General features: G+C 37.5%; 1 protein-coding gene across 8 annotated transcripts in view; it reads left to right on the forward strand.

The window, feature by feature from the left end:
- Window positions 1-22,916, forward strand: part of NNT (nicotinamide nucleotide transhydrogenase) — a 100,525-nt gene that overhangs the window by 17,185 nt on the left and 60,424 nt on the right. For all 8 annotated transcript variants that reach the window (XM_058308751.2, XM_071208080.1, XM_058308747.1 and 5 more), the window contains 2 exons: window positions 2,814-2,902; window positions 9,063-9,250. In XM_058308751.2, the coding sequence (XP_058164734.1) occupies window positions 2,814-2,902; window positions 9,063-9,250 (277 nt within the window). The remainder of the gene's footprint in view (window positions 1-2,813; window positions 2,903-9,062; window positions 9,251-22,916) is intronic.

A 22,916-nucleotide genomic window follows, 5' to 3' on the forward strand; every position in this document is an offset into this window, starting at 1 on the left:
AATAGCGAAGGCAAGATCTAGGAGTTGGTGGCAGAAATAGTGCCCTGAGAGGGTGGTGGCAACAGAAACGTGGAGAAGCGGATGGATTGTGAGGCTTTTTGGGGGTTTAAGGGGCTGGATTGTGATGCACTGGAGGATGGGTTATAGGACAGAGGGAGGACTGAAGACTATCTCTACATCTTGGCTTGGACAATCGTGTGCACAATTAGTTCCTTTCACTAGATGGGGAAACTGGGAGGAGGGGCAGGTTACGTGACTGGAAATAAAGAAGATAGTCAAAGTTGGTTCCTTTTCTTGAGTATATGTCTGTGGTGTGCTGTGCAGTGGTCAATGCCTTAGTAGAGTTGGTCATTTAATATAACCACACTCTGGGGAAGGCATTCAATTGCTGCACTGTAGATGCTAAGCAACTTGCCCAAGGTCACACAGAACTAGTTGGTAACAGAATTAGGATTTGAACCCAAGCTCTCAGTCTCTATGTCTTTTTTTCTATCCCATGCTAAAGGGAAAGGCCAAATTTCTGTTCTGTTTTTATTTTATTTTTAAAAAATTTCTCTCCCCTTCCCCTGCACCAGTTGTCTGTTCTCTGTGTCCATTTGCTGTGTGTTCTTTTTTATCCGCTTCTGTTGTCAGTGGCACAGGAATCTGTGTTTGTTTCTTTCTATTTATTTATTTATTTATTTATTTATTTATTTATTTCTCTCCCTCCCCCCCACCCCAGTTGTCTGTTCTCTGTGTCCATTTGCTGCGTGTTCTTCTCTTTGTCCACTTCTGTTCTTGTCAGCGGCACAGGTATCTGTGTTTCTTTTTGTTGCGTCATCTTGCCGTGTCAGCTCTCCGTGTGCGCGGTGCTATTCCTGGGCAGGCTGCACTTTCTTTCGCGCTGGGCAGGCTCTTGGGGCTTCCCTACGCGGGGACACCCCTGTGTGGCAGGGCACTCCTTGCGCGCATCAGCACTGCACATGGCCAGCTCCACACGGGTCAAGGAGGCCCGTGGTTTGAACCGGGGACCTCCCATGTGGTAGACAGAGCCCTAACCACTGGGCCAAGTCCGCTTCCCTCTGTTCTTGATCTATATTGTTTTAGTATTGTGGGTTTCTGTCTTTTAAATTATGAAGTTCTTTATTTGTCGATTCAGGATAACTTTCCCTAGTGCTGTAATTTTAATTTTTTAAATTTATTTTTTATTTTAAGTAATGGTGGGTCTTCAGTGTGTTGGTGCCTTGAAACCAGAGTCTGCTTGCTCCCTCCCATCTCTCCTTGTCCCCTGTCCTGTAGATTTATCCTCGTCCCCAAACCATCAGCAGAAATTTCACCCAATCTCTGAGACACTGCCTCGAAATCCTAGGAGCACAGTTTGACTAGCCTAGTCTTAAGGAGGCAGAAAGAGGTGTGGGCATGGTGGGTAGGTGTGAATTTATAAGCTTTACTGTTTCTGTGGTTGGCATTTTTTTCTACAGGAACAAGGACTTGTCTTCAACAGACTCTTTATGGAAAGTGTAATAGGACTTTTGTCTGAAAGGTCCAGAGCGTAGATAACATTGCTCTTGTTTTGTTTCTTAGAAGGTGAGCAAGGCTCTTTTTTTCTGAGGAGTTAATTAGTTCTCTTGGCCCTGATCCTTCTACAGTGATGGAGATTAGTTACATTGCTTTGGATTTCAGGTACATTTAGTTCAAAATGGTTCAAAATTATGTTTGGTCACCATCTATTATTTTCAGAAGCCATTTGAACTGAAAATAGGGGTTGGAGTAGATATTTCAGCAAGTTGTACACATATTTAGAACTTATTTTGATATTTTATGAACATAGAAAGACCTTAGAATTTGAGAGGGAGAGGTAGTCAGAACGCCACACTGGGAATTTCAGTAGAAGTAGCTTTTATTTATGGGAAAGTAAACTAATTTATCCTTAACAAATCTAACACTGATCTTGTAGCTTTTGCACTCAGGTACTGATTTTCAGACTGTTTAAAAATATATATATTTTTATTACAGAACTTGCTAACTTACAAAACAATCATGCACATGTGTAGAATTCCCATACAACAACCCTTCACCAACATACCACACCATTATGGAACAGATTATAAGATAATGATATTATCAGACCATTACCACTAACTATGGTGATTTTCAGGCTCTTTTTAAATGAAGGTTGTTGACTTTTGCCAGTATTTGTTTTTTTTAACAATTATGCATAAAATACAGGATTCCCATATACCATCTATTCTTAACACCTTACATTGGTGTGGTACATTTGGTGATAGAACATTTTTATAATTGTACCATTAACAATAGTACATGGTTTAACTTAAACTTCACTGTTGTGCAGTTCCAAGGATTATTAAAAAAAGTTCTTATTCTAGTAGCATACATAAAAACCTAAAATTCCCCCTTTGATTACATTCAAATATATAATTCAGTGCTAATTACGTTTACAATGTTGTGCTACCATCACCACCATCCATTTCCAAAACATTTCCATTGTTCCAAATAGGAACACTGTACATTTTAAGTCTTAATTTCCCATTGTCTATCCCTACCTCTTCCCCTGTAACCTATAGTCTAGATTCTGACTCTCTGAGTTTACTTAAATTTGATAAATTTTGATAAATTTGTAAAAATAATGATGGTTCAGGTAAAGAGAAGTCCAACCATTCAATATATTTATTGAGGGCCTTTCCTCATCATTAGCACCATTTATTAAATGCTAACTTTGTACCAGGCACCAGTAGTTAATGGCTGATAATTTTTGTAATAAACTGATAATGAATTTTATTTAAAAAAATGACAGATTCTATCTCCTTTCCTAGATTTTGATAGTTGGTGGTGGAGTTGCCGGTCTTGCTTCTGCAGGTGCAGCAAAGTCGATGGGTGCAATTGTTCGAGGATTTGATACGAGGTGAGTGCTTTCCTAGTGGTTTCTGTTAAGGTGAAAACAACTTTTGTATGTTTTAAATAAAAATTTATTAAAAATTTTATACAAAATTAAGAAATAAAAGGAGCCTGTTGAAAATTGCTCTGTAAGCTTGTTTCACTTAAAAAATTGCCCACATTCTGTAAGTTAACTCAAAGTAAATGTCTTACTTAGCATAAAGAAAAGTTAGGATTCAGTCTTAGTACAGCATACATAATTTAAAAAAAACAACAAAAGAACTAAAAACAAGTCACACTCAATTCTGTTTCTTCATGTTCATCAGTAGTGGGATCAGAGTTACCTTAATTCTAAGTTTCTAACATGCTGCTTTACCATGTTGTCTTTCTGTTCACAGTGCCCCTGGGCACTAGGTAGAGCTTGAACAAAGATCTTTGTGAGTATCGCACGAGAGAGTGGTATAGGAGAAATCTTTGGAGAATGTTCTGAGAAGGTGAATTCCCTGCCTCGAATGGGTAGAAGCAGATAAAGCTGACTGGGCTACAGTAGTTCTAGGGACTTCACCTAAGAACGTGACAAATGAATTATTAATATTGCTTTATTTATCTAATCCCTTCTGCTTTGTAAAGATAGAGTTGAATATTTTACTCTGATAATTTTAGAGCCCCTAGGTGAAAAGTGTTTGATTATGTTCATTGCATATTTCTAGGCAGACACATAAACACTTTCTTAGAATTTCTTTATTTTAATTAAATAAAAAGTTTTTTTGAGGTACTGGGGGAGGGGATTGAGCCTACAACCTCATATCTGGGAAGCTGGTGTTCAACCACTGAGCCACATTGGCTCCCCTCTTAGAATTTCTGTCAAGTGAAGTTTGGTTAAAATATTTTCCATAGAAGACACTAAATACTAGATTTTATCAAATGCTTATTGAATATTGTTATTTATGTGTTCCAATACTTTTTAAAACATATTTTAAAAAAATTATTTATTCTGGTAAAATATAAATAGCAGAAAAATAATTTTAACCTTTTGTGGTTGATTCTTCGACATTAAGTACATTGATAATGCTGTGTAACTTTTATTACTATTTCCAGACTATTTTTATCATCCCAAATTAAAACTCATATTTATTTAGCAATAATTTCCCATTCTCCACTCCCCCCACCCCTGGTAACCAGTATTCTGCTTTATGTTTCTGTAAATTAGCTTATTTTAAATATTTCATATAAGAGAAATCATACAATAGTTGTCCTTTTATATCTATCTGGGTTCTTTCGCTCATCATGATGTCTTCAAGGTGAAGCATGTATCAGAAATTTATTCATTCTTAAGGCTGAGTAATATTCCATTGAATATACCACATTTTGTTTACCACTCATCTGTTGATGGGTATTTGTATTGTCTCCACCTTTTGGCTATTGTGAATAATGCTGTGATGAACACTGGTGTACAAATATCTGTTTGAGTCCCTGCTTTCAATTTTTTGGGGTATATACATAGGAGTAGAATTGCCTGGTCATATGGTAATTCTATGTTTAACTTTTTGAGGAACTGCTGAACTGTTTTCTACAGGGACTGCCTCATGTTATGTTCCTACCAACATAGGAACATGTTCCTGTTTCATCATTGCCAACATTTGTTCTTTTCAGTTTTTTAGTAATGGTCAGTCTAGTGGGTGTGAGGTGGTTTCTGTTAAGGTAAAACTTTAATGGCTAATGGCTTTTGGTGTAAAATCTGAAAATCCATTGCAGTGATTCTATTATTACCTTTTTTTGTATTTAGTTGCTTTTTCTGTAGTGTACCATTTTGATGCCTTCCTCTTTCTTTTTCTTTATATTTTTTAGTTATTTTTTTTCTTAGTGGTTACCATTGTAGTTCTAATTAACATCTTAAAATAATAACAACCTAGTTTGACTAGTACCAGCCTAGTTTCATTAGTATACAAACTCTCTGCTCCCGTATATCTCTATCCCTCCTTCTGTATATTCTTATTATTCCAGATTACGTTATACATTTTATGTCTAGTCATATAAATTTTAAAAATAAATTTATGGGAGAGGACCCAAAAGTTTTTACAACCAAAAGTATGATAATGCAGGATTTTGCATTTATCTATGTCGTTATCTTTCCAAAACTTTTTGAGGTTGAAAACGTTAATTATTTCTTATCAGCTAAGAGCCATAGGGGAATAATATTAATGTTTTCCTTGAATATAGAATCATAAAAAAGCAACCATTCAGAATTGGAAAGAATGTGATTTTTCAGAGCAAAGACTGTTCCATAGAATGTGATTTATAGTGCTTACCTGGAATTTAGAGAAGTGATGTACTGATAAAACCTTGTTCTGCTGAAATGGACAAATAAAGTGTTTGCAAAGCAACAAGGGCACAAACAAGGATGGCCACGGTGAAGAATGCCATTAGTCCTGTCTTCATTTTTAATGTATGTTGATGTGAAGTTTTTTCAAAATCTCCAAACCTAAAGAAAACAGGACATTCAAGTTTTCATTGTAGTGAATAACAATTTTAAAGTGGAAGTGTATATATTTGACTTAGAGGTGATTTGAAACTTGCTGTTGGTGAACTACTGAGAATTTAATAAGTTATGTTGATGACATTGGTTTAGATTGTGTATAGAGTAGATAGCTAGAACACAGCTGTTGACTACCTCAGTTTTTACTTAGTTTATTAAGAAAACTCAAGTGTACAATGAAGAAAGATGACAGAAGTGATATAGTTTTCTAAGAATGACTACTTATTAGCTAATCTTGTCACTCTTTTAGGACTGGGGTTTGGTAATCATATATATATACATATGTATATATGAAATCAAAATATATTGGGAAACACCTATGATTATAAATTCTTGTTGGAAGATTGAATATCTCAAATGTCTTAAATATCTTAAAAACATAAGGACAACTCATTGTCCAGTGATATTAAAGGGGTGTGACTTTGAATTATTCCAAGTAGCTGGGAGATTCTTCTCATAATAGTGATCATCTTGACTAATACTTGTATTTCAAAGTTTAAAAATATGAGAGTTTACCTTCTCTATGATCATAAAAAATAATACATGCTTATCCCCTAATTAAGAAAAATTTTATAAAAAAGTATAAAAAGTAAAAATAAAATGTCCAAAGTCCCACTACTTAGAGATAATTACTAACATTTTAGTTATATATTCCCTTTTCTACATGTTTATCAAAATGCAGTTTTACTAGTAATAGTATTTAATTTACTTTTTAAACTTAACTGTTCATGAAGATCTTTCCTTATCAATAAATACTTTTTAATGGCTGAATAAGATTCTGTTATATAGAAAAGTACCATAGTTTATTTAATCACTCTTCTACAAATGGATATTTTTGCTTCAAATAAACAATATTGTATATGTATCCAAGAACATATGTATTTGGAGACATCTCATTATCTCCTTAGGGTAAATTCCTAAAAATGGAATTTCTGGGTCAAAGAGTATACACATTTTAAATTGATATGATAAGAAATGCCCAAAGAGTTCATTTAGATCATTTTGAGGGCAAAGATATAACAACAAAGATTCCAAATAACATTTATGTTTTCTAATTATACATGCTTACTATTTAAAATACAGAAAAATATAAGGCAGAATATAAAAATACATTATAATTTTACCACCAAAATATAATTGCTAATACTTTTTTTGGGGTGTAATTCCTTGCAGATGTTATATGTATGCTTTTTGAACAAAATTGGAATCATTTTATATACACGTGTGTACTTGTACATTATCTTGATTTAAAAAATTTCATTAAAAATAGTTGACGTTTCTGAAACATTTTAAACATTTAGATCTCTTTGGCTACAAGGGATCACCAACTCAAATAGGCTTAAAACATAAGAAAATATACTCTTTCCCCTAACTAAAAATCCATGGTAAAGACTCTCTTTTTAAAATATTTATTTTTATTTTGAAAAAAGCTTTAGATTACATAAATGTTACTTTGAAAATGTAGGGGGATTCCCATATCCACCCCGCCCATATTTTCCCTATTAACAACATCTTTCATTAGTGTAGTACATTTGTTAGAATTGATGAACACATATTGAAGCATTGCTACTAACCACGGTCCATAGTTTACATTAGTTTACACTTTGTACCACACAATTTTATAGATGTTGACAAAATGTATAATGGCCTGTCTCCATCATTACAATGTCATGCAGAACTATTCCAGTGTCCCCAGAATGCTCCATTGTTACACCTATTCTTCCCTCTCCCTCCCCTCAGAATCTCTGGAAGCCACTGTCTTTATATCAATGTTATAAGTTCTTCCATTGCTAGAATAATCATAAGTCTACTTTAGTCCATAGTTGCGTTCCCCTCTTAATGTTTGTTCACTCCTCAGTCTTGAGGATTTGGGGATGGTGATGCCCACCCTGTTTCCAATTTAGAGGGGGCCCAGATCTCACAGGGCAGATGGATGGAACCTCTCTGTTTTTGAGGGTAGGCGTTGGAAGGACTCTTTTCACATTACAGTCAGCATCTCATAAGTGTTATCAAGGACCAGGGATTTTTCCTCTCTTTCCTTTCTGCTATCTGCAGCCTTTTCTTCCTCCTAAGGTTGATTCCGCTCATGGTCACAAGTTGACTTCCAAAGGCAAGCCTGGCCACAAGCTTTCTTATTCAAGCCCGCAGGAAGAGAGAGAACCTCTCCTTCCACCATGGGCTGAATGTCCTACCTTTTATGCCTACTCCTCGACCATGATAGTTGCTGGGGATGTCTAGGTAATGAGTTGCTCAGACCACGGTTTCCCAAACCTCCCTGGTGGCAAGGGTTACATGCAGTTCTTACTAAAAATGGCCTCTCTGTTGGGTCTGGGAATTTGAGTTTTTAACAAACACCTCATATGATTGTTATTTTTAGGGAAGTTTTGGGATTCACTGGAATGGAATGGATGTTGCTGAGTTAACCATACTGTCTACTACGGAGCTAAGATCTTTGCTGGCTCTGGTTTTCCAACCAGTATACAACACTTGGCTAGCATTTTCTTTTTTTTTTTTTTCGGTGTTAGAAATTTATTTTACAGAATTGTGCTAAGATATTTAGAAAAAGAAAATAAATTTGCTGTGGTAAAAAGCAAGTTGGTTTCAAAACTTACTGGGACAGCATTTGGCTGTTATACTTTCTTTTTTTTTTGCTAGCATTTTCTTTTATTAACGGAATTTATTTTTACATAATTTAATGTGTTGCCTGGTCACATCTTTTCATTTATATATTGCTTTTTATAAACAATTTAATGAGGATGGAAGCAAAGAGAAATCCATTAAAATATTTCTAAGTCACTTAAATGGGAAAAGCTACCAACAAGGACAAATTCGGAACATTTACAAATGAAGAATCTCAACTTGAGTGATATAAATGAAATCAAATCTCAGCATAGGTCAGATATCACATCATCCACCTTGTGACCACAAGAAACATAATTGATTATTAGACTTGGTAATAATGAAATTCCTTTTGCAATTTACTTAAGTAGAAGTTGGAGTTCCCTGTTGTATTAGGGTTCTCTAGGGAAACGGAATCAATGGGAGATATTTGTAAATAGTATGAGATTTTTTTTAAAGTTCTGTCACCATGGAGATGCACAAGTCCAGGTTCTGCAGGCAGGCTGCAAACCAGGGGCTCCGATGAAAGTCCAAGAAAGGTCTTTATGAGTTCCTGGGAGATGCTGGCTGTCCAAAAACTAGCTGGGAAATTCTCTGAATGCTGAAATCACTTCCTCTTTTAAGGCATTCAGCTGATTGGATACAACGTCAATGATTGCTGATGGCAATCTCTGTGATTGATGTAGATGTAATCAGCCATCTATGCAGTAAACTCACTGATGACTGAAGTCCATAAATGTCCTTGTATTACAGTTAGCCTGGTGCTTGCTTGACCAAATAACTGGGCATAATTACCTGGCCAAGTTGACACATTAGTCTGACCATCACACCTATTAGGGAAGAAAAAATTATGTATGTGTTACCTGCCTGTAGAAAAAAATTAAACAGAGACAGCAAAAGAAAGCCTCCACTTTTGAGTATATACACTTTGCTGTCTTTAAAAATACATATGTAAATGATCTTGATTCCTGTATAAGGACCTAAAATGCAAAACATATTTTAACCACTGGTTTCCTTTTAACAATCACTTTAGGGCTGCAGCTTTGGAGCAGTTCAAGTCCCTTGGTGCTGAGCCCTTGGAGGTGGACTTGAAAGAATCTGGTGAGGGAACAGGAGGATATGCAAAAGAGATGTCTAAAGAGTTCATTGAAGCAGAAATGAAACTCTTTGCTCAACAGTGCAAGGAGGTAGACATTCTTATCAGCACAGCACTTATTCCAGGTATGTCATTAAGGAAATGGTTGTCACTAAAACACTTATATTCATTAAAAAAAAAATGAGATTTAAATTAACATTTGAATTTCTTAAAGATTAATTTTTCTATTACAAAATTGCTAAAAAATGAGAAAGCACATGAAAAACAGAAAAGACAAAAATTACTGCTTTCCCTAGAGTCATTAATAATTATGTATATTTTCCAGTCTTTTTTTCTGTGTATTTTTATTTGGCTCTATTCATAGATTATACTCTTTATACAGAATTATATTCATAAGCAGTTTCCCCTCTTTAAACCTTGATAAAATTCTATTTTTCTTGCTAAGATACTGCATTCTCATAGTAGGAAATTCAAACAGTACTGAAAAATATGAAGAGAAAGTATAAATCATCTGAAGTTCCACTACAGATGACCATCATTAATAGTCTGATGATCATTTTTCTAGGCATGAGAGAGATAGAGACTGAATATGTGTGTGTATTCTTGGAGTTTCTAGTGTATATTTTTAATTTATGGATATGATGCTTTAATTGCTTTCAAATTACTTTCTTTGGCATGTTTGGTCTCTTCAACCAATTCATGATCTCTTTGATAGCAAGAATTACTTCCTGGTCCCTTTACAATGATTTTTCTAAAGAATAGTTTGCCCTTAATAAATTATCAATATCCAGCCAATAAATATTTATTAATCAGTAAATGGTAGCTTGAGCTAGGCAAGGGGAGTAAGAAACTTTTACTCTTTTTTTAAAAAAAATTAATTACTTAATTTTTAATGTTACATTAAAAAAATATGAGGTCCCCATATACCTCCCCCACCCTCCCCCACCCCACTCCTCCCATAACCACAACCTCCTCCATCATCATGGGACATTCATTGCACTTGGTGAATACATCTCTGAGCATTGCTGCACCACAGGGTCAATGGTCCACATTACAGTTTACACTCTCCCCCAGTCTACCCATTGGGCCCTGGGAGGACATACAATGTCCAGTAACTGTCCCTGCAGTACCACCCAAGACAACTCCAAGTCCTGAAAATGCCCCCACATCACATCTCTTCTTCCCATTCCCACCCTCAGCAGCTATCACGGCCACTTTCTCCATCTCAGTGCTACATTTACTTACATTACTAATCACATTAGTTCCAGAATAGACTCTTTATAAAGTCTCTCTTCCCCTGTCCTTTCCTTCTGTTATTGAGTAATAAATACCACACTGATTTTTTTTCCTTTCTGAAAGAAATGGTCCAGATATTCAGAACTTAAACAATTCAAGGATATTAATGTTAGATTCCACTAAAGGAACCTTACTTTCTCTAGGGGAGTGAAGAATTAGAAGGTGCTTGCTTATAATCTCAAGGGAAAGGAGAACCTCCCCCACTCCCAATCTGGCTAATTGAAACTCAAGGGCAGGGAGTTGATTGGCATCATGTCTGTGAGGGTGTGAGGCAAAGAAGTGCTTCCCAACTCTTCTCTCTTTCCTTCGGTGATGGGTGAACTGGTCTCACCAGATGCCCCCATCCCACCAGAGCTGGCTAGATGAAGACAGGCAGGAGGGTGATTTGGGGGTGTCTGTCATCAGGGCTCAGCCCAGGGAAGAATCTGTGAGTGTAGATATAAGATCAGTGGTTGGTCATAGGAGGTAGATGCAGTTCATGTAAGCCAGGAGCTCAGGGAGGAGGTGTTTGTGAAATCCCTAACTACCGGCACAAGCAGTGATAGGGACATATTCCTTTCCTTTTGTGGTGCACGCAGCTGTTATATAGGTGGCTTTGAAGGAGGGGTGGGGCGACTTGTGCTATAGTGATTGTCTGACCTTTGAGAGGCAATTGCATGTTGGGGAGAGGAGGAGTTTGAGCTGGTGTCCTCCATCTCCTAGTTATCCTGCAGAACTACTCCATTTCTTGTTTTGTAGCGGAAGCAATTTCTTTTTATCCCAGAAGTCTGGATAAATGGAACAAGTGGCCAGTAGAGGGTGCTAAAACATTTATTCATGGAGCAAATAATAGGAATTGAAGTTAATTTTCATCAGTTTGTACTCTTGAGAAAAAAGTGAGGATAATTTGGAGAAAGTATATGGCATTATTATTAGTTATAAAGCCACAAGTAAGTGATAGAACTCAAGATTCCTCATATATAAAACATACTGACTTTTAGGGCCTGTCTGCACTGGTGTCTCATTTTTTGTAAGGAGTTTATAGTAAGTATCCTTTGGTAAAATGCCAACTAATAAAACAGTCTTAATATGGTTTTGTTAATCTGTTCCACAGAACTTTTCCTTTTTCTGCCTTTTCTGAAGCCATGAACTGCCTGAGAGCATCAAATTTTGACTAATAGAGGGGCCCAGAGCTCCTCCTTAGAAGTCTCTGAAAAGGACCTTCTCCTTACCTTTTTTAAAAACCAAAAACAGAGAAGGGTTAATTACAATGTTTTAAAGAAGAAGATGATCTTTATAAGCTTATAAAACTGGGGGACTGAAAACTGAAAGCATGAGCCTTTAAAAGAAAGATAGAAAAAAATGCTCTCCAAGCATAAGGATCTGCCAAGAAGCTTACCTCATTTTATAAAGAAAAGATATCAAAGTCCTTTGAAAACTGGTGTCCTTGGCTTTGTACCTTTACTGGTTTATGTCCTGAGCTTTTGCATGGGTCACCCAATGATGTGTTCCTGTGTGACTCTTGGAGCAGAAGTTGTTTTATCATAAGAGTGTTCCTTGAGTGGATCCAAAGGGGATTAAGTCAAATGTCAGAAATTCTCCAAGCTAAGATTCCTTAGGCAGATCTGTGTCAGGTTGTACTGAAGACCTGGCATGGAAAAGAGCATTGAGAGATGGTCACAGACAATTAGCTTGTTTTAAATAGCAGCCTCATAGAGGTACCTCTCCTCGGTGCACGTCAGCGAGCTTACAAAGACAAGAACCTTGTACTTATATATATTGTTCATGGAGTGAAAATTTTCTGTAGCTAGCTAGAATCGGGCTGGCTGCCTGATACCTTTTACTGCATACTTATATCATTAACTAGGGTTGGGAGATGTGTTAAAGGCTAGAATTCTACTTTATACAACCTGCATTCCCATTTTGGGGTGTGGTGCACACAAGGGAAACTTTCCAGTCTTCCTGTTCAGCTCTTTGACCTCTGGGGTGGCCATTAAAAAAATAAGGCAGCCCTGCCTTCTGGTAATGTGCTTCTGGCTGTGCTCATAATATATTTTTTCCTAAGCCTTTTTTTTTTTTTTAAAGATTCATTATTTATTTATTTTATTTCTCTCCCTCCCCCTCCCGCCATCTGCTCTCTCTGTCCATTCACTGTGTGTTCTTCTGTGTCCACTTTCATTCTTGTCAGAGGCACTGGGAATCTTTGTTTCTTTTTGTTGTGTCATCTTGCTGTGTCAGCTCTCTGTGTGCGGTGCTGTTCCTGGGCAGGCTGTACTTTCTTTGTGTGTGTGGGGGCGGCTCTCCTTGTGGGGTGCACTCCTTGTGCTGGAGCTCCCCTACGTGGGGGATACCCCTGCGTGGCATGGCGCTCCTTGCACGCATCAATTCTGTGCATGGGCCAGCTCATCACATGGGTCAGGAGGCCCTGGGTTTGAACCCTGGACCTCCCGTATGGTAGGCGGACGCTCTATCAGTTGAGCCAAATCCGCTTCCCTCCTAAGCCTTTTGAGACAATAGATTTTTCCCCCCATCATCCCTATTGATCTAGAACCCTTTTTAGAAAGATTCTGTATAGTCTTAAAATATGTAATTGGGAAGGGAGTGAATCAGGTTGAAGACCTGATTAACTTACCTGATAGGTAAGTTAAGGGAGTGTTGGGGGTGGGTGGGAGGAGGGGGAGTCATAGTGACTGAGCACTAACCAAGTGCTAGGCATATTACACCCTGTTCCAGTGTGAATCAATTGGACGGTGGATGTCATACCAAGTCTGCCGCATCAGAAACAACCTTTTCCATTTAAAACCTTTTCCTCCTAACAAAAAAGTCATAAGTGTAATATGGTCTTAAACTTCTCCGCTCTTCTCTTTCTCACTTCAGGTCTTGCCCTGTATTAATTTGATTAAACCCCAGCTACTGTAAAGCCTGAGGTTTCGTTTAGTGGTGATGATGGCATCTTTCACCACTTGGGTTCCCAGCACCGTTAGATAATGGTATCTAAGATGATCCGGGTTGGATCATGTCACCCCCATTACTGTGCTACAGAGTTTGCATTCCTTTGTAAAGTTTTCATTGCTTTCTGTTGTGTAGTCCTGATTTAGCTTTTAAGCCTCATGTTAAGCTAATTTCTTACCCTCCTAGCCTGATTTCAGTCATACTGGCTGCTATTCTCTCTTCAAATAGACCAAGGACTTTAGTACCTTTGTACATATTGTTCCTTCTGTTTGGAGTGCTATCCCTGTCCTTTTCTGCCTTCTGAAATCTTACTCAACTCAATCACCACTTCCTCCCTAGTTTCTACTGTCTCCTACTCAGTAGTAAATGCTCTTTTTTTCTGGACCCATAGCACTTTGCGTGTGCCTCAGATTTCAGCAGTGCTTAGGCCCATCAGCAGTTAGTTGCCCTATTTCCCTATGAGTGCAGCAAGGGTGTTTGATTTACCTCTTTCTTGGCTGGTGCTTACCATAGTGCCTGGCAGTGGCTCACGTTTGCTGAACCAATAATTCTGGATGCCTTTGTTAGGTCTCAGTTGGTACAGTCTCTTTATTTTTTTCTAGTGCCATCTGAGGAAGAAGATGCTTTGTTGGCTCTTTTTTTTGGCACGGAAGGGGGTTTCTCCATTTTCTTTTCTTTTTTTAAAAAGTAATTTCTGTCTTTACAATATGTTGTCACACGCACACATGCTTGTGTACGTACTTACTCTCTTGGCTCATTTTGAGCACTGCAGAGGCTAATTCAAGACTGGGAGCCTAGCTTTCTTAAATTATTCACATGCCCAGTCTACAATTTGAGGTGCTTAGTTAACTGTCCCAGGAGGTAGATTAGGAAGTAGCAAAATGTCTGTTCAGAAATAAGAGTATCATACCAGCTAGGCAGGAAGGTCTTCATTTCTTGATGATAAACTATAATCCATTAGGCCATATTTATTTGGATGTCTTTTTAGGCATAACTCAGATCAGCATACATTTTGTTTTTATCTATTAATAGTTAGGGTCTGTAAATATACCCCTAAAATGACTCTTGTAGTATTTTTCCCTGACTCCAGTGAATTGGGAGAGGGTGTGTTTTCTCTTCATATGTGAGAAACTTACACCTATGAGACTGAACCTGAGAGAGAGCAGTTTTCTGGAAAATCAACATTGTTTCTCCATCTGATGCTCCCTGTCTTTTTGAAACCATCTTTCACGTGAAGTAGAAATATATTATGAAAGATTGACTTTCCTAGTAATTTTCACACTATAATTTCTGGCAAGAGAATAATTGATAGAAGTGGTATATTCTCCACTTATGAAATTCCACGAAGAGGGTATTGTTTCGATGGTTCTATGAAAAGTTTTTCCCAAAAGGAAGGGTTTATTTTCCAGATTGCTCTTTTGCTTCTTCTATATGCTTTTCGATCTTATAGGACAAGATTGTATACCATAGATCAGTGATTTTCAACTTTTCTGGAATTATGAAACCCTTTTACTGATTATTTAATTCATTTACCATCCTCCCCTTTCTTAAATTTATTGTATGGAGTTTTTTTTTTTTTTTAAAGATTTATTTATTTATTTAATCCCCCCGCTCCCCGCCGGTTGTCTGTTCTCTGTGTCTCTTTGCTGCGTCTTGTTTCTTTGTCTGCTTCTGTTGTCCTCAGCAGCACGGGAAGTGTGGGCAGTGCCATTCCTGGGCAGGCTGCACTTTCTTTCGCGCTGGGCGGCTCTCCTTATGGGGCGCACTCCTTGCACGTGGGGCTCCCCTACACAGGGGACACCCCTGCATGGCAGGGCACTCCTTGCACGCATCAGCACTGCGCATGGGCCAGCTCCACACGGGTCAAGGAGGCCCGGGGTTTGAACCGTGGACCTCCCATGTGGTAGACGGACGCCCTAACCACTGGGCCAAGTCCGTTTCCCTGTATGGAGTTTTAAAATATTACTTGTACAAAGTTTATTTTGTCAAATTCTTGAAACTTCTGAAGGACAGAGAAAAATGCTTAAAACTTGCAACATCCAGGGTTGGTAACCACAGGCTGTCTACACACCTCTTGGTAGTTTTCAACACAGACAGGGCAACTTGACATCAAGAGGAGGATGCTAGAATAGCAGAGTTTTCCCTTGTGATTTACCAGTCTTGATAAATCACAACTTTTCCCTTGTGATTTATCAGTGTTTGAGCACACTCAGTGAGTGACTGGGTTGAATTTAACAAATGTTCTGTTCGGAAAACTTATGGTACAACATTATATGCTGGTTTGTTCTGTTCTCCAAAAGTGTGTTGCAAGATTGGGAAACATTATGCTCTCCTCCCTGGCAGTCCTTGAGTAGAAAAGTATTGGGAAACTGAGGCTTTCTCTGGTGATGCAGCACCCCATGTAGTTGCTGGTGACATACTAGTACTTCCCATCATATGCATTTCTTTACCTCCTTTTTCCCACTTTCCCTATACTTTCTTGTGACTCGGTATTAGGATGGCCAGCTACTATAACAAATGAACCCCAAAGTATACAATGGTTCAAACACTATGGAAGTTTACTTCTCATTTAATAGTAATGGACAGGTTAACAGATTGGTGGGGCAGCTCTCCTTCACATGGACATCTAGAGATTCAGGTTACGACAGTGTTGCCATCATCAGTATGTGGCTATGAAGGTCACTCTGGGGACTGTCTGTTCCAGCCAGTCAGAAGGGAAATCAGTGTGCGCCCAAGACCTGGAAGCAGCGCACAACACTCTGCATTTTGTCGGTTAAAATTTCATCACATGGTCAATTCGAACTGTGAGGGAAGTTGGAAAACGTTGCCTGGCTATGCATCTAGGAATAAGAGAAAGATAAGGATTTTGGTGAGCAACTAGCAGCCTTTCCTCTTCTCCACTTTGTAATTTTACTTGCTTATGTTTAATCCATTCATTTAAAATCAAAGGAAAGATCGTGGATTTAAAGGCAGAGTAGAATATGATTCCAGTTCCACTGCATAAGAGCTGATTTGTCTGTCTGAACCTCAGGTTCCTCCTCTCTGGAATGGTGATAAAAATTTCTACCGTGCAGAGTTGTTTTGAGGAATAGATGAAGGAAAAACCCAGGATAGGGCCTGGCATGTAGAATGTTAGTGTAACTTCCTTTCCTTCTGTTGAATGTTCCTGGTTCTATGAATGGTACTCTGGCTATTGACTTTTGCTATTGAAGTCCAGACCTTTTCAAGGATAACTTGGAATGATGAAGATGATACCTGAGGTCCCTGGGCTCATGGGGCCACTCGTGAGGTTCTAAAACCAGCATCCATTAGATGACTGAAGATACACATTTCATTGAGGCTCTTTTGCCATTTACTTAACCAAAATAAGGTCAAGTAAGATCTGACCCAAGTTGAAGGGCATTAGAAAGAAAATAAGGAGAATTATTTCTATTTTTCAGAAATAACCTTTTAACTTTGTATTACTGGAATAATAAAATGAGAATTTGCAATAAATATTCATGAATTCAATTAAATAGGGATTTTAGTAGCTAATGTACATCTAAACTTGTATTGGGGGGAACAGAATGAATAATTTCTGTAAGTATATTATTTACTTCCTTATTTGTAAGTTTAGTAGATTGTTTTTTCCTTTTTTGGAGAATCAGTGAAGTTTAGAAGCTACTGTGAATCTGATCAAGTTTGTTTTTTATCTGTACAGAATTTTGAAGCTATTAGAGATGAATTATTAATATAATCATTTAAAATTTTTAGTAAATGTGTTCTTTAATAGGCAAATGCTTGTTTTTAGTTTTCTTTTTTATATAGACCTTTAGGGATTTCTCCAGTCTCCTAAAATATGCTGACTACTGATATTTTGTAAGTGTTACATTTAGAAATATCTTAAGGCATCCAATTTGTAAAAGTCAAGTATTTGTTGGCCTGACTCTCTCTCTCTCTCATATGAACTAGTTATACATATAATTAGTTTTGTGGAGAAAGTGTCCTTGCATTCCAGTGATAGAACTTGCATTTAAATTAGTCTGCTTGACTATTTAAACTCAGGTCAGAATCTCTTCCTATTTGAGCATACAGCCGTTGCTTGCTTCTCTGGTAAGGTACAGAAATGGAGGGGTTGTGCTGCGCTTTGCTTTATGTGCCTCAGGACTGGCTAGATCAGAGACTCATTTGACAGTGGATCAGTGGATCAAATGTTTGGCAGTTTCTTGCCACCTCTGGTCTATTACATAATTATCTCTTATTAATATGTACATATATGTCTATAATAAACATTTTGTCCTTACCCGTCACATTTTTGTAGTTTCAGACCCAGTACTTTGTAGACATTTACTCCCATCTGTGACTTCGAAATTCCCAAAAAGGTTTTGGTATGTTAGGATGTTCTATTAGCAACCAGGATGCTTTTGTCTGCCAGAAACAAAAATTCAAACTCAATATGCCTTAAAGAAGAAAGGAGAGTTACTGGGTTAAATAACCGAAAAAAGTCCAGTATATTACTGTGGGCAGGTGTGAGTCGGGAGAGCACCAGCTGTGCTCCTCTGTATTCTCTCAGCTTTGCCCTCCTATTTGAGTTGGCTTCGTCCTCAGTGGTATCCACAAGGCAGCAGGGGTTTCAGGCGTCCAGTTTGCACACTACAACCTGCAGAGGAAGGGACAGGCCAGTTTTCAGGCGGTTTCCTCTTGAAGAACAAGGAAACTTCTCTTTTTCGGAAGCCCTTGGCAAACTTTCCCTTGCTTTTATGGTCCTCATTGCCTGCTGCTGAAACAGTCCAGGTAGGCGGGCCAGGCCCGTTCTGGAGTGGGAGCTGAGGCCATTTTTTCTGAGGCTCATGGACTGTGTGGAGAAAATGGAAATCAGAGCCGTAAATAAATGGGTGTTGGGTACGCAGCCAGCAATGCTCAGTGCAAAATTGTGTTTTTATAAGGAGGTTTCCTAATGTGTAAATATTGAAGTTCAAGATACCTTTACTTACTCTATTTTAGATTTAGTCAAGGTATAGTCCTGTATTACATTAACGAGATCCTTGTCTACCCAGTACTTGTTCATGAGAAATCTATTTTGTTTTAGAGAAATATATTCTGTAATTTTTATTGCTAATCTGTTTGTTGCTGTGTAGTTAAATATATCATGTTCTTGTTAAAGCAGGGAGTTTTTTCTTGAGCCTCTAATTTGATGGTTTACAGGCCAGGGAGCTAGGAATTTCCCCATCTGATTAAATGCCATTGAATAATTCCAGTAAATTATGCTAAGTGCTCCTAGGACATGTTATAAAATTTTGTGGTAAACCCATTTCATCTTGGTGTTTTGTTGTTGTTAATACTTTCAGTGGTTTCCTCTTGATTTCTTTCTTTTTTGGGGGGCGGGCATGGTGGTTAAAAATTGTCTGTGAGGGCTTGGTTCTTTTCCCAGTAAGAAAGAATGTGAGAATTCATTGATTTCAGATGATCACATTAGGCCCAATTCATTTAAAGAGGTATAATATTTTGCAAAATCTTCTGGTAATTCTTTTGCTTTTGGTATTTAGTTTTTAAGCTAAATGATTATTTTTGAATTTAATGTTATAGAGAAGCCAATAATGTTTGCTTTGCTGCATAGCAATGTCATTAAAGCTGTTTTTAGAAAGAAGTAACTTTTCTAGCAATTCCTAATCTTAATGTTTTTAAGTTACACTTTAGTATTCATTTATTGAGAAAATACATAATTATGAAAAGGTATTATGAATTCAATAACATTTAAAAATGAAACTGTATGAATCATGGCCATATGTGCATACATCTAGAAATAGGGCACACGTGTGAGGTATTTATTCAGTCTACAGTCAATTCTTTGTTATACATAGAGATTCAAGGATGCTTGATAATAACTCTGGTACTTCTCCTACTCACCCCAATAATGACCAACCAATTTTAGATGAGTGTTTTAAGTACCTGAGCTATTCTAGTGATAAAACTGTTGACTGCCCTTTGAATGCAGCCTCTTTCAGTTCTAAAATATTAGACCTCAAGGACATAAGTAAAATTTTCCTTCTCTGTCTAGCCTGCATGTTGTTGGCAGTGTATTAGTTGAGTTGATGAATGAAAAAGTATTTGAATGATGACTAAGAGTGCTCCATGTTCTACCATTCTCTTGGCAAAAATATGGAAATAAACACCCAATTGGGAAGGAACTGAGTAACCTTATCAGAGGAGTTTAATGCCCATGAACCAGAAAGGACCAGCACCATGCCAAGTCTTTCACCCGCAGTTTTGTATTTTGCCAGGAATTGTTTGTTTTCTATTCTTGTTAATTTTTTCTACCAGAGTGATTGTTTTTTGTTTTTTTTCGGAGGGCTGGTTTCCCTGGAGATGTAATGGTCCTAGTCTTTTTGTGCATCCCAACATTTGCAGATAAATAATAAAATTAACAGGAAATAAGCAGTCAAAGGGGAAAATCCAATTGTGTCTTTTAAAAAAATACCTTTTTATCTCCCTTCTTTGATTTTTTTATCCCCGTCCCCACCCTTCGTGGCTCTCTCATTGTCTGTTCACTATGTACTTGTCTGCTCATTGTATCCACTCATTGACTGCTCATTGTGTCTGCTCGTTGTCTGCTCGGCTTCTTTAGGAGGTACCAGGAACTGAACTGGGACCTCCCATGTGGGAGGTGAGTGGCCAACTGCTTGAGCCATATCTGCTCCTTGCTCATTGTGTCAGCGTGTCAGCTCATCTTCTTTAGGAAGCACCAGGAACCAAACCCAGGACCTTCCATGTGGGAGATAGGCACCAACTGCTTGAGCCACATCTTCCCTGTCTTTGATTTTTGTATTTAGGACCTTCACCAGGCTGTCTTTCAAGTATATAGGATGCTTTATATTTGAAGGATTTTCAGTAAACATTGAATATTTTCTTTTCTGTTTATGTATCGTGAAAACACTTCACACAGTTTCCTTGTTTGGTACTCATCTTGAATTATGTCTTTATCTCCCTTTATAAGTGTTTGGGTGTACTCTTTGAAGATTGTCCTAACTGCATAGTTTCATTTACTGAACCAGGGTAGACATGACTTTGAGTGGAGCTTTTTAAATTGGTATGTAAGTAGGTTGATCTACTGCCTTTTAAAGGTTATTCTAATTCTTCCAGTACGTAGTTGTGATACTGGAAGAACTGGTTGTGATTTTGCAGGAGTTATTTTATTTATATATATTTTTGTGTTGTGAACTAGAATTTTTTTCCTTTATTTTTAAAGGAACTTTAGATTACATAAATGTTACATAGAAATTATAGGGGATTCCCATTTATCTCACCTCTACCCCCTCCTCACTTTCCCCCGTTTACAACATCTTTCATTAGTTTGGTTCATTATCATAACTGATGAACACATACTGAAACATTGCTGCTAACCATGGTCTATAGTTTACATTATGGTTAATACTTTGTATTGCACAATTTTATAGATTTGACAAAATGTATAATGGCTTGTATCCATCATTGCAATATCATGCAGAGCAATTCCAGTGTCCCCAAAATGCCCCATGTTATACATATTCTTCCCTCTCTGTCTCTTCAGAACCTCTGGTGATCACTGTCTTTATATCAATGTTATAAGTTCTTCCATTACTAGAATAATAATAAGTCTCCTTTACTCCATAGTTTCATTCCCCCTTTACGTTTATTCATTTCTTGATCTTGAGGATTTTGGGATGGTGATGCCTACTCTGTTTCCACTTGAGAGGGAGCTTAGATCCCATGAGGCAGATGGATGCGACTGTCTTGCTTGCAGTTGTAGATACTCCCTGTTTTTTTGGGATGGGTGTTGTCCATCATCATCCTTTCGTTAGTTGTCCTGGGTGAGTCTGATGAACTGGAGAGTAGGTGTTTTTGCTGCAACTCTGCTGAGATTCAGGGCTCAACTGCCATATGAACATCTGGAAGATTTACATCTCTGGGACATATATTTAATGAGTATAGTGCTAATTATAGGTTTAAATAAATGGGGCTGAAGAACCATGTGTAGAAAAATTATAAATGAGTCTAACTCTGATACATTGGGGAGGTAGGTTATTATATATTCCAAGGTGAGACCCATCGATGGGGTGACAGAACATCTTGACAGGGGGTTAATGAAGAAACAGAGACCTTGAATAATGCATTAGAGGATTTATACCAATAGACATATATAGAACATTACACCCAAATATAGTAGGAGATACATTCTTCTTGAGTACTCATGGATCATTCTCCAAGATAGATGACAGAACAAGTGTCAATGAATTTATAAAGATTGAAATTATACAAGGTAATTTCTCTGACTACAACAGAATGAAGCTGGAAATTATTAAGGGGCAGAGAACCAGAATAGATATAGGATATATAAGTTCAAGAACACATTCTTTTTTTTTTTAAAGATTTGTTTATTTTATCTCTTTCCTCTCCTTCCATTGTCTGCACTGTGTCCATTTGCTGTGTGTTCTTCTGTGTCTGCTTGTAGTCTCATTAGGTGGCTCTGGGAACCGATTCTGGGACCTTCTGGAGTGGGAGAAAGGCAATCATTCTCTTGTGCCACCTAAGCTCCCTAGTCTGTTGCATCTCTCATTGTCTCTTGTCTGTGTCTCTTTTTGTTGTGTCATCTTGCTGCGTCAGCTCTCCACTGGGCCAGCACTCCTGCGCGGGGCAGCACTCCTGCACAGGACAATACACCGTGTGGGCCAACTCGCCCCATGGGCCAGCTTGTCTTCACCAGGAGGCCCTGGGTATCGAACCGTGGATCTCCTATATGGTAGATGGGAGCCCAATTGGTTGAACCATATCCGTTTCCCAAGAACACACTCTAAGACAATCAGTGGGTCAGGATGGAAATTGCAAAAGACATCAGTAACTATCTTGAAACAAATGAAAATGAGAACATAACATATCAAAACCTGTGGGATACAGCAAAAGCAATACTGAGAGGGGAATTGATAGCCATAAATTCCTACATATATGTTTTTAACTTTGCTTTTTTTCTGATTCTAGAAGTAGTATGTGACTTTTAAATGAGGTAAAATACAAAGTAAAAAATAAAATTACCCATGATCCCTCTACTTAGTCAAAGTACTATTAACATTTTACCATTTCCTTTTAGCCTTTTTTCAATGCATTCTATAACGCTGATTATCAAGATACAATATTCATTTTTTCTCATTTAACATTATAAGCTTTTCCTCATAACATGATGAGTCATTAAGAACTCTTTGTAAATATATTTTGTTTTATACAATTTTATTTGCATGTACATAATTTTATGTACCTGTTCCTCTGAAGTTAGATTTTTAGTTTATTGCCAGTTTTTGCAAATTAAAAGTAATGCTCTAACATTCTTTTCTACGTAATTCTCATGTCTGCATTTTCATTGATTTCCCAGGATTCATTATATCTTAGAGGTAGAATTATTGGATCAATGGATATATCAGCATTTTTGCCCAGCCTATACATACTTGATAAACTGTGTTCCTGAAAGATAGTGCAGTTCATATTACCATCAATAGATTATCCAGCTAATTGTTTCATTTGCAACAATGTTTGAGAGGCAAAAAAAGTATCTAACTT

The sequence above is a fragment of the Dasypus novemcinctus genome, chromosome 2, assembly GCF_030445035.2.
Source record: "Dasypus novemcinctus isolate mDasNov1 chromosome 2, mDasNov1.1.hap2, whole genome shotgun sequence".
NCBI lineage: Eukaryota > Metazoa > Chordata > Mammalia > Cingulata > Dasypodidae > Dasypus > Dasypus novemcinctus.